Consider the following 12304-nt stretch of genomic DNA (forward strand, 5'->3'; position numbering starts at 1 on the left):
CTCAAATTTAACACATGCCAAAACTATCTCCTGATTTCTACCTGTACCACCAGCTTCTGCTGTCCCCCGTCTCCGTGAATGCTGCTTCCTTGAATTGCATAGTCTAGTCATCCTTGCCTCCTCGGTCTCTCACACTTCACAATCAGTCCATTGGCAAATCATGCTTTTCCCTTTAAGGTATACCCAGAATTGATCCACTACCTCCATTGCTGCTGCCCTGATTGAGCCCCCATCATGTTGAGCTTGGTCTCCTCCTTGCTTTCTCTTGCCCTTCCATGGTAAATGTGTTCTGCACACAGCAGTCAAGGATCCCTCTAAAAGATGACGTCATGTTACTTCTCTAAAAATTCTCATGGCTTCCTACAGTGACTGCAGAGCCCTCTGGGTCTGGTTCCTTCTCTGCTTTGCTTCAGCACTGGTTTCCTTTCTGTTCCTTGAACCTTGCTAACAGTCTTGCCTCAGAACTTCTGTGTTTGCTGCTTTCTCTGGAATATTTCCCCCCCAAAAAACCACATTGGTGGCCCTCTCACTTCCTATAGGACTCTGCTCATGAGATCTTCCCTAGTCACTTTATGTAAATTGCAAAACTTCTTATTGTGTACTCTCTGTTTGCTTTAATTTTTTTCATAGACTTACCACCAACCCAGATTGTGCAAGTACATTTACTTATTTATTTTTTTATCTCTATCTTCCAGAATGTAATCTCTAAAAGGGTAGGAACTTTGCTTTGTTCACAGCTGTGTCCCCATGGCATTGAGCATAAAGTAGCCACCCAGAATTTTTATTGACTGAGTGACTTGATTTGTATTTTTAAAACTTCATTCTGGCAACATCATGCACAATGAAAAGTGGGAGGAAGAAGGGGAATTGACATTTGGAATTGAAATGGTCCAGTCAAGAGATTTGAAGGGCATGGAATCAAGAATTACTTGGGAGGGAGAGCTGATGAGACTTGGCAACTCACTGCATAGGGAGGAGTGAAGAATAATGACTCCCAGATTTCTGGCTTAAGTAGTTTGAGCAGATGATGGTGTTGTCAGGGATAGAGGAGACCATGGGGATGAATGAAATAGACCAAGGTGAAGAAGTGGTGGGGAGACTAACCATGTCTAATGCTCCAGGAAGCCCCTCTGACCCAAGCAAGGATGGTGGGTCCCTGTTATACATGGAGTGAAAAGATAGCTAAAGACAGCACCAGCAGTTAAAGAGGAAGGAAGCAGAGAAGTCTGAGGATAACAATGGAGTGGAGACTGTTGGTGGGGTAGCAGGGTTCATGGAAGCTAGGAGGGTTCATTTCAAGAAAGCAATCAGTCGTATAGATTGAGTTTCTCTTGGGATTTTGGCATTTCTAGCCGTCTTTGGCTGGAATCTGACATCTTTTAGAGGCTCAGGAAATGTTTCTTGGTATCTTTTTTGTAGTTGAACTATAAATGACTGAGGGGAGCCAACTTCTGATATTTACTGGATCATAGGGCTAAACATGAATTTAGAGATTTTATTAGAAGCCGCATTATTCCTGTATTTAGTGCTTGGCCTCTCAGGTTAATGTGTAGTCTGAATACTGGGCAGTGGAGTAAGCAGCTAACATTCCACAGTTCCAAAACACTGTTGGATCTAAGTAAACATAAAATTGGAATTTCAGAGCTGGGCATTTGTGATTATGTACAGAGTAGTTCTTAATGTTTTGGAATAATGAACTCTTAGAAACTATTGAAAACCCTGAATCAGCCCCCTCTGAAAGAAGCACACATATGTTTGCTGACACTTTGGGATTTGAGGATTGTAGAGAACCTTGGGAATCTCAGGTTAAGAGAATCACTAATCTTATACAGCCCTGTTTTATACCTCAGGATATTGGGAGGCTTGGAAAAATCAGCTAACATACACAAGAGAACACATAGTAACTTTATTCTTGATTGAGATTTGTGTCCATCGTATGAGTAGCTTTATTATTGATTGAGTTTTGGGTCCATCGTATGAGGAGGTCTTCAAAAAGTTCTTGGAGAATGCATATTATGAAAAAAATGCACGGATTTCAAGGTTTTTTTGCACCAAAATAAACTTACTTTTTTAAAAGATTTATTTATTTATTTATTTGATATAGAAGAGAGAAAGAGAGAGAGAATATCACTCTTCCATCTGCTGGGTTACTCCCCAAATGGCCATAGTGGCTGGGGTTGGGCCAGGCTGAAGCCAGGAGATTCCTCTGGGTCTCCCACATGGGTTCAGGGGCCCAAGTACATGAGCAGCCAGGACTTGAACCAGTGCCCATATGGGCTGCTGGTACCGCAGGCAAAGGCTTAGCCTTCTACTCCGCAGTACTGCCCCAATAAACTTACCTTTTAATTCCATTTTTCCATGAACTTTTTGAAGAGCCCTTCATTGCCATTGTTTTAATAGATTCAGTCCCTTTTGGTCTATTATTAAATTTATTTTCTCTCCTTACTGGGTCACCACCAGTTCAGTATAGATGGCAGTTGAAATCTCCATTTTCTATCTGATGTCCATACCTTTCTAAACTGTCCATAGACTGGGCATAAATTACATTGTTTAGAAATTTGGTGGAGTATCAATTTCATAGTTCTAAGTTTCAAGGTGTAAGTTAAGAGTTGATGAGATAAAAACTCATGTTAATGACTTTCATGTACCTTCTTTTCTTTGGAACAGGATGCTGTATGATTACGTTGAAAGGAAGCGAAAGGAAAATTCAGGAGCCCAGCTGCACGTCACCTACTTGGTATCCGGCAGTCTCATACAGAATGGACATTCTGTAAGTTCTCAGAATCTTAGAGTGAGCTTATATGTCTGAGCAAAGAACAGTGTTATAACTTAACACAAGGGGAGAAAAAGACAAAGATTCATAACACAGCTGTTTTTAAAAGCTGCTTGAAGGAGATGATTATTTTCCATTGTTAGACTGACTCAAACTCTTAGAAGTCTACACTTGATCTTAGCCAAAAGGCCAAAAAGCGATTGAAAAGTCTAATTAATAGTATCTTGGCTGTGATGTAGAAAGTATGTCGTCATTACAGTTTTCTAAGTAACAAGACATTAGGTCATGCTTCTATTATTCCTTATAGCTTTTTCTTCCTCTTGAAGATATATTTGGGACAATAGTAGTTGTCTATTCAAATTTCAAGCCACAAACCCAGGTGTCAGAAACGACATTTTTTAAAAATTGACATTTTAATTTTGGTAAGCTGTGTCTTAAGTGGCTGAGAGATAGTGGGTATTGACAGGGAGCTGAGTGAATGCAGAGACCTGAGCCAGGAATAACTTCATTCTGCATTATCTTTTTATAGTCCTCTCTAGTATCTGATCATCCATCAGCACAGGTCACTGCTACATTTTCACCATCCCAACCACAAAGCTGTCTTGGGCCTGCTGACTTTCTCTTAGCTTCCACATCCTTTTGGGCCCAGGGATCATTCTGTTACTTTCATTCTTTGGTGGGCACCAGAAGCTCCCTCTGTTGAGATATTTTGTTCCCTTTTCTTACGCTGACAAAGCCCTGTGAACTTTAAAAATTCCCCTTCTGGTTTCTTTCCTGGAGGAAGGCATACGTCCTGTGTTTTCATTTCCTCAAGCCTCCTATCTTTTGCTTCTGCCACCATCAGTCCCATCGGACTTGGCTCAAGGATCAGGATCTCTCTTCAGATAGCCACTAATTTAAATTTTCTGCTTCCTTTTTTTTTTTTCTCAAAAACTTATTTGCTAAAATGCTCACTGGATTTGTTTTTTAGCAATGGAGTCCCAAACATGTGGAATTTAAAACTGGAATGTCAATGTAGTAATTTACAAGGAGAAACAAAACTGCCAGTGGGATCAGATCCAAACATTTGCTAGCCAGAATATTCTTTTCCTGGTTGACAAGCTATTTGGTAACGCAGAGAATAAGATACAATCATACATTGGTTAACACTGAGATATGTTCTGAGAAATGTGTTAGGTATTTTTGTCATTGTGCAGACATCACAGAGTGTACTTACACAGACCTGAATGGTATGGCCTGCTACACACCCAGGAAGTAGTCTGTTGCTCCTAGGCCACAAACCTGTATAATATGTTACTGTGCTAAATACTGCAGACAGTTATAATACAGTGGTAACTACTTGTGTACAGTTATAATACAGTGGTAACTACTTGTGTATCTAAACATAGAAAGGGTACAGTCAAAATACAGTATAAAAGGGTTTTAAAAATGATTTACTTTTAGAGGACACTTACTATGAAAGGAGCTAGCAGGAGTGGACGTTGCAATGGGTGAGTCAGTGAGTGGTGAGTGAGTGTAAAAGATGACGAATTGCTGTCACTGCTGTAGGCTTTATCAACCTTGTATCCTCAAATAACACTGCATTTATGAAAGCATATTTTATTTCAGTAATTAACCTTAACTTACTGTAACCTTTTTTACTTTTTTTTAAGTCAGAGTTACAGAGAGAGAGAAAGAGAAGCAGAGAGAGAAAGAGAGAGAGAGAGAGGGAGGGAGAGAGGTCTTCTATCCATTGGTTCACTCCCCAATTGACCGCAATGGCCAGAGCTGAGCCGATCCGAAGCCAGGAACCAGGAGCTTCCTCCAGGTCTCCCACGCAGGTGCAGGGGCCCAAGGACTTGGGCCATCTTCTACTGCTTTCCCAGGCTATAGTGGAGAGCTGGATTGGAAGTGGAGCAACCGGGACTCGAACCAGCACCCATATGGGATTCCAGCACTGCAGGCGGCAGCTTTACCCACTACGCCACAGTGCCAGCCCGTAACCTTTTTACTTTATAAGCTTTTAAATTTTTAAGCTTTTTGACTGGTAATAACACTTAGCTTAAAGTGCATCATACAGCTACATAAAAATATTTTCTTTACATTCTTTTCTAACTTTTTTGTTACAAATTCAGACAAACATACAGATTAGCCCATGCTTACACAGGATCAGGACCATCGATATTACTGTCTCTTCCACCTCCACATCTTGTCCCACTGGAAAGTCTTCAGGGACAAAAACATGCATGGAGCTGTCATCTCCTAGGAAAACAGTGCCTTCCCGATGCTTTCAGATGGACCTGCCTGGGGCCTTTCCTTTTGAGAGGGTGTCACTCATTTCACAAATGTGTCCATGGTGGTTTACTTGATTTATTTATTTTTTCATCAAAGATTTGCTTGTAAGTAGATAATGTACCCTGAACATTCCTCTCTATAATGAATACCTTTTGGTATTGGGGTCCATGTTTTTGAACTTTTCAAGGAGCTTGTTGAGATCTGCATAAGCCTCTGCTAACCTTTCACTGAATTTTCTTGGAGGTTCTTTTTATTCTGCAGTTTCCTTTTCTTGTTCCTGCAGCTCTGTCTTTACTAGATGATAGGAAATTTTATTTATTTATTTATTTTAAGAGATGGGAGACAGCTCCCATCCACTGGTTCACCTAGCATGTCCACAATGACCAGGATTCTGCAACTGGGAACTCATTCCAGGTCTCTTAACATGAGTGACAGGAACCCAACTACTTGAACCATCACCTCTATCTCCTAGGATCCATATAGCAAGAAACTGGAATTAGGGGCTAGAACTAGGGAATGAACCCAGGCACTCTGTTCTGGCCAGGTGTCCTAACCAGTGACTTTACTGCTAGGCCAACACCTGCCCAGTGATAGTAATTATTTTTTTTCTCTTAGATTTATTATTATTTTTTAGGTTTATTTGAAAAGCAGAGTGACAGAAAGAGATATCTTATATCTGTTGGTTCATTCCCTGAGAGAGAGATCTAGTATCTGTTGGTTCACTCCTTAAATAGCTGCAACAACAGGGGCTTGGCCAGACTGAAGCCAAGGTCTAGGACTCCTTTTGGGTCTCTGACATGGCGGCAGGGATTCAAGCACTTGAGTGGGATTGCTGTAGCTGAAATAGGTGTGAGGATTTTGGAGCCCTAGACTTGCCCTCCTAACAGCCTCACATGGGAAGCTCTGGAGCCCTGGCCAAGTAAGGATGCTTACCTATGTTTTTTTCCTTAATGAGGCACTCCTACAGAAAGATGAATTATTTTGCTTGTGTTTTAAATTTGTATTTATCCATTTGAGAGACAGAAACAGAGAGGACGAGCTGCCACCTGCTGGCTCACTCTCCAGTTGCCTACAATATCAGAGCTGAGCCAGAGCCAACCTTGGGAGCCAGGAACACAATCCACATCCCCTTTGTTGGTGACAGGAACCCATTTACTTGAGCCGTCGCCGATGCCTGCCAGGATCTGCATTAGTAGGAAGCTGGAGTCAGCAGCTGGAGTCAGTTGTTAAACCCACATACGCTGATGTGGGACATGGGTGTTTTATCCAGCACTTTAACTACAAGATTAAATGCCTGCTCTGTGTAAAGTAAATTTTTAAGCATATTAGCGAGTTTTGTTCTTTGGATTCTTCTAGTTTTTTCTTAAAGATGTGTTTCTGGGAAGAAGGTGTTAAAGGCTTCGTATGGATTTTTTTAAATATAAATTTTTATTTTTCCAATTACCGTGTTCATTATAAAAAGTGTTTAACAATACCCAGAAAGTACAAAGCCTCTTTCTAATCTCATCATGGAGTTTATTCCAGAGAATTATTTGAAAATTTCGAGGTAATGTTTGTGTGATTCTTGACCTGACCCATCTTTTATCAGTTCCCCATTAGCTTTCTATCTGAAGATGTTACTGATACTGGTTTTATAATGTGTCAATCATTAATTTACCAGAGGTTACAAAATAATCACTTTTTTTTGCTGGCTTTTTTTTTTTTTTAAGATTTATTTATTTATTTGAAAGTCAGAGTTACACAGAGAGAAGGAAAGGCAGAGAAAGGTCTTCCATATGCTGGTTCACTCCCCAGTTGGCCTCAGCAGTCAGAGCTGGGCCGATCTGGAGCCAGGAGCTTCTTCCAAGTCTCCCATGTGGGTGCAGGGGCCCAAAGACTTGGGCCATCTTCTACTGCTTTCCCAGGCCATAGCAGGGAGTTGGATTGGAAGTGGAGCAGCCGGGACTTGAACTGGCACCCATGTGGGATGCCAGCACTGCAGGCGGCGGCTTTACCTGCTGTGCCACAGCGCTGGCCCTCTGCTGGCTTTTTTTTTTTTTTTTTTTTTTTTTTTTATGAAGAACTTTGACCAGCCATATTTTCCCCTTAATTACTAAAAATCTCAGGGCTGACCCAACAGCCTTGGGGTTTGTAGATGCAGTCTTACTCTTGTGTCCACCTTCCCAGGAGCCCACTGAATCAGAGCCCCATTCTGATTCATATTATTCTAACACCTGCAAGGTGGTATTTCCAGTCTGTTGTGTTTGTACATTTTCCATAACTCCCCAAGGCAGCATTTAGCTACCTTCTGTGCTAAACTTTTCCTAAGGTACAAATTACTGTTTTTAGATCTGTTACTAAAAAAGAGTGAGTAGTTCCTAATGCTCATTCTCACAAGCTTTGTAATTTTTAGTCTTCAGTTTTACAGAACATGACATATAGAAATGCCCATTTTAAGAAAAAACGTGGCCGGTGCCGCAGCTCACTAGGCTAATCCTCCACCTTGCGGTGCCGGCACACCGGGTTCTAGTCCCGGTCGGGCGCCAGATTCTGTCCCGGTTGCCCCTCTTCTAGGCCAGCTCTCTGCGGTGGACCGGGAAGTCAGTGGAGGATGGCCCAAGTGCTTGGGCCCTGCACCCCATGGGAGACCAGGATAAATGCCTGGCTCCTGCCATGGATCAGCGCGGTGCGCCGGCTGCGGCGGCCATTGGAGGGTAAACCAACGGCAAAAGGAAGACCTTTCTCCCTGTCTCTCTCTCTCTCACTGTCCACTCTGCCTGTCAAAAAAAAAGTAATAATATTCCCAGTTCAGATTTGTGATTTTGCTTTTTGAAAAACTTACTTGATTTCTATATTGTTTTATTTCATGAACTTTGTTGTTCCTACCCAATGTTAACATAAGTATGTATTTACTTTAGTCAAATATGAAGGTTTTTTTTTTAAGGTTTATTTTATTTATTTGAAAGTCAGAGTTACATAGAGAGAAGGAGAGGTGGCGGGGGGTGGGGTGGGGGGGTGGGGGTGGATCTTCCATCTGTTGGTTCACTCCCCAATTGGCTGCAGTGGTCGCAGCTGTGCCGATCCGAAGCCAGGAGCCAGGAGCTTCTTCCTGGTCTCCCACATGGGTGCAGAGGCCCAAGCACTTGGGCCATCTTCTATTGCTTTCCCAGGCCATAGCAGAGAGCTGGATCATAAATCATACAGTGGAGCATCTGGGTCTCGAACCAGCACCTATATGGCTTGCTGGCATTGCAGACAGTAGCTTTACCCACTATGCCACAGCACCAGCCCCCTGTTTATATTTTTAATGTAAGCAAATGCTTATTTGTATTGCCCCTCTTTCTTAAAGTTTCCTTAGGTAAAGTGGTCTTTTTTGTTTGTTTGTTTTAGATTGATTTATTTTATTTGAAAGAATTAAAGAGGTTTTCCATTTGCTGGTTAATTCTCCAAGTGGCCACAATGCCAGGGCTGAGCAAGGCCAAAGCCAGGAGCTTTATCTAGGTCTCCTATGTGGGTCGCCAGGGCCCAAGCACTTGTGCCATCTTCTGCTGCTTTTCCCAGGTGCATTAGCAGGGATTTGGACTGGTACTGGGGCAGCCAGGACTTAACTGGCACCAGAATGGGATGCTGGCATTGCAGGCAGTGGCTTTATTCCATGTGCCGCACAAATCTAAATAAATTGAAAGAAATACGAGACAGGATTTTTTCTTTTACCAGAGTGGAACTAAATTAGAAGTCAAATAATGAAAATGTTTCTGGAAAGTCTCCAAATATTTGAAATTAATAACATACTTCTAAATAATCTGAGTCAAAGAAACAATGAAATTAAAATCTTTTGAGATGAAGAAAAATGAAAACAAAACATAGCAGAATCTGTGGAGTACAGCAGGAAGCAGTACTTAGGGGAATTTGCAGAAATAAAAACTTAATATAGAAAAGAAAAGAGTTTTGAATCAATGACTTTAACTTCTAGCTTAAGCTATAAAAAGAAGAGCACATTTGTAAGAATAACAACAAAGATCAGAACGGGGGGAGGTGAATGGAAAACAATGAAATCTAAAACTGGTTTTTTGAAAAGATCAATAAAATGGATAACCTCTAGCCAGATTAATCAAGAAAAAAGGAGTAAAGAAATAAATTGCCAATATCTGAATTAATTACACATGTATTAAAAGGATCATAAGGATAAAATATTGTGAACAACTTCATGCCAATAAATTAACAACATGGAAGAAACAGACAAAATCCTTGTAGGACACAAGCATCCAAATTTTACTTTTTTTTTAAATTAATTAATTTTTTATTTTTTTGATAGGCAGAGTGGACAATGAGAGAGAGACAGAGAGAAAGGTCTTCCTTTACTGTTGGTTCACCCTCCAATGGCCGCTGCAATTGGCACACTGCAGCCAGCACACCACGCTGATCCAAAGCCAGGAGCCAGGTGCTTCTCCTGGTCTTCCATGTGGGTGCAGGGCCCAGGGACTTGGGCCATCCTTCACTGCACTCCCAGGCCACAGCAGAGAGCTGGACTGGAAAAGGGGCAACTGGGACTAGAACCTGCTGTGCCGGCGCCACAGGCGGAGGATTAGCCTAGTGAGCTGCGGCACCAGGCCAAATTTTACTTAATCACTATATAACTTGAGTAACTCTTAAAAATATTTAATTAGGTGAAAAATATTCCATCAAAGAGAACACCAAGCCCAGATTGCTTACTAGTGAATCTACCAAATATTTAAGGAAAAAAATAATATCAATTTTACAAACTTCCAGATAATTGAAAATATTTTCAAATATGTCCTGTGAGACCAGTGCTACTCTGGTGCCAAAATCAAAAACATTATAAAAACCCTACAGATAAGTGTCCCTCATGAACATAGATACGAAAATTGTAAACTACAGTGCTGACATCCCATATGGGCGTTGGTTTGAGTCCCAGCTACTCTGCTTCTGATCCAGCTCTCAGCTAGGCCTGGGAAAGCAATAGAAGATGACCAAAGTGCTTGGGCCCCTGCACCCATGTGGGAGACCCAGAAGAAATTCCTGGCTTCTGGCTTTGGATTAGCACAGCTCCGGCCATTGTGGACAATTGGGGGAGTGAACCAGTGGATGGAAGACCTCTCTCTCTCTTCCTCTCCTTTTCTCTCTGTAACACTGACTTTCAAATAGATAAATAAATCTTTTAAAAATTTTAGCAATAAAAAATAGTTCAATATATAAATTGATAACATAACCCAGTCATGAGAACGACCAGTATAATTAATGATATTAGCAAATTATAGAAAAACCGCATCATTTCAATAATACAAAGCATTGGATACAATGTAATATCTGTTCTTGAGAATAATACTCAGCAAACTAGAAATAATAGACAAGTTCCTCAACCTGATACCTACCACTAACATTACACATAACAATTAAGACCAGGTGCTTTCCTCCTAACATCAGGAATGAGACAGACCTCCATCTTCAGTACTTATATCTGCAGTGCACTGGACATTTTAGCCAGTGCAATAAGGCAAGAAAAATAAATAAAAGTCATCCAAATAAGAGAGAGAGTACTAGGGGCAGGCATTTGGCCTAGAGTTGAAATGCCTGGCTTCTAAATTGAGCACCTGGGTTTTATTCTCAGTTCTGCTCCTGACTCCAGCTTACTGCTAATGCAGGCCCTGGGAAGCAGCAGTGATGGCTCAGATAATTGAGATTCTGCAAACCATGTGAGGACCTAGACTGAGTTCCTGGCTTCCAGCTTCAGCCCAGGGTCATTACAAGTATTTGGGGAGTAAATCAGAAGATGGGTATCTTTTTCTCCTTTCTGTTTTGCTCTCACTCTAGCTCTCTGCTTTTCTCTCTAATAAGTAAATAAGAACTTTTTGAAAAGCTTTCAGAAAGATGGTATGAAAGTTGACTTTGCAGACATTATTTTCTTTGTGGACTACAATTAAGTCTAAGAAAGCTATGGTATCTAATAAGTGAGTTTAACATGGTTTTCAGGATTACGATCAATCTATAAAACCAATGCCTCAATATACCAGCAAGAACAAATGGAAATTGAAGAGTTTTAAGTACATGATTTATAATATGCTAAAGGTAAGCTTGATAGGCCGGTGCCGCGGCTCACTAGGCTAATCCTCTGCCTGCGGTGCCGGCACACCAGGTTCTAGTCCCAGTCGGGGCGCCGGATTCTGTCCTGGTTGCCCCTCTTGCAGTCCAGTCTCAGTCTCTCTCTCTCTCTCTCTCTCACTATCCACTCTGCCTCTGGGGGAAAAAAAAAGATAAGCTTGATAAAAAAATATGAAATATATGTATACTAAACTTTTGAGAGAAATTAAAAGTCTTAAGTAGATTCATAGAAATAACTTGTTCATGAGTCAGAAGACTCAACATTAAGGAGTCAGTTCCCCTCAGATTCATTTAAAGATTCAAAGTAACCCCAATCACTTTTAAAATAGAAGTGAACAACCTGATTATGAAGTTTATATGGAAATGCAAAGAGCCCGAATAGCCAAAATCACTCTGAAAAAGAACACTACTTGTTTTTAAAATATATCATAAAGACAGTGTGATCTTGGTGAAAAGACTGATAAATAGATCAATATAACAGAATAGAGGTTCCCGTAGGAAACTTATACAAAAGTGGATGATTGATTTTTGACAAAGATGGAACATAGTGAAAGGAGAGTATTTTATTTAACAAATATAAATTTCCAAAGTACAGCTTATGGATTACAGTGGCTTTTTCCCCCCCATAGCTTCTCTCCCACCCGCAACCCTGTCATCTCCCGCTCCCTCTCCCATTCCATTCATATCAAGATTCATTTTCAATTCTCTTTATATACAGATCAATTTAGTATATATTAAGTAAAGATTTCAACAATTTGCACCCACACAGAAACACAAAGTGCAAAATGCTGTTTCAGTACTAGTTATAGCATTAATTCACATTGTACAAGACATTAATAGGACAGATCCTACATGAGAAGTAAGTGCACAGTGACTCCTGTTGTTGACTTAGCAAATTGACACTCTTGTTTATGGCGTCAGTAATCACCCCAGGCCCTTATCGTGAGTTGCTAAGGCTATGGAAGCCTTTTGAGTTCACCGACTCCGATCTTTTTTAGACAAGGTCATAGTCAAAGTGGAAGTTCTGTCCTCCCTTCAGAGAAAGGTGTCTTGGCTTTCCATGCCTAAAATACTCTCATGGGCTCTTCAGCCAGATCTGAATACCTTAAGGGCTGATTTCTATCAGTTAGTATTAGCAGACACTAGTCTTGTTTATGT

The 12304-nt window shown here is 40.9% G+C and overlaps 1 protein-coding gene across 4 annotated transcripts in view; it reads left to right on the forward strand.

The window, feature by feature from the left end:
• POLD3 (DNA polymerase delta 3, accessory subunit) overlaps positions 1–12304 on the forward strand; it is a 59794-nt gene that overhangs the window by 7836 nt on the left and 39654 nt on the right. For all 4 annotated transcript variants that reach the window (XM_008264043.4, XM_002708695.5, XM_070075366.1 and 1 more), the window contains exon 3: positions 2668–2770. In XM_008264043.4, the coding sequence (XP_008262265.1) occupies positions 2668–2770 (103 nt within the window). The remainder of the gene's footprint in view (positions 1–2667; positions 2771–12304) is intronic.

The sequence above is a fragment of the Oryctolagus cuniculus genome, chromosome 1 (assembly GCF_964237555.1).
Source record: "Oryctolagus cuniculus chromosome 1, mOryCun1.1, whole genome shotgun sequence".
Lineage (NCBI taxonomy): Eukaryota > Metazoa > Chordata > Mammalia > Lagomorpha > Leporidae > Oryctolagus > Oryctolagus cuniculus.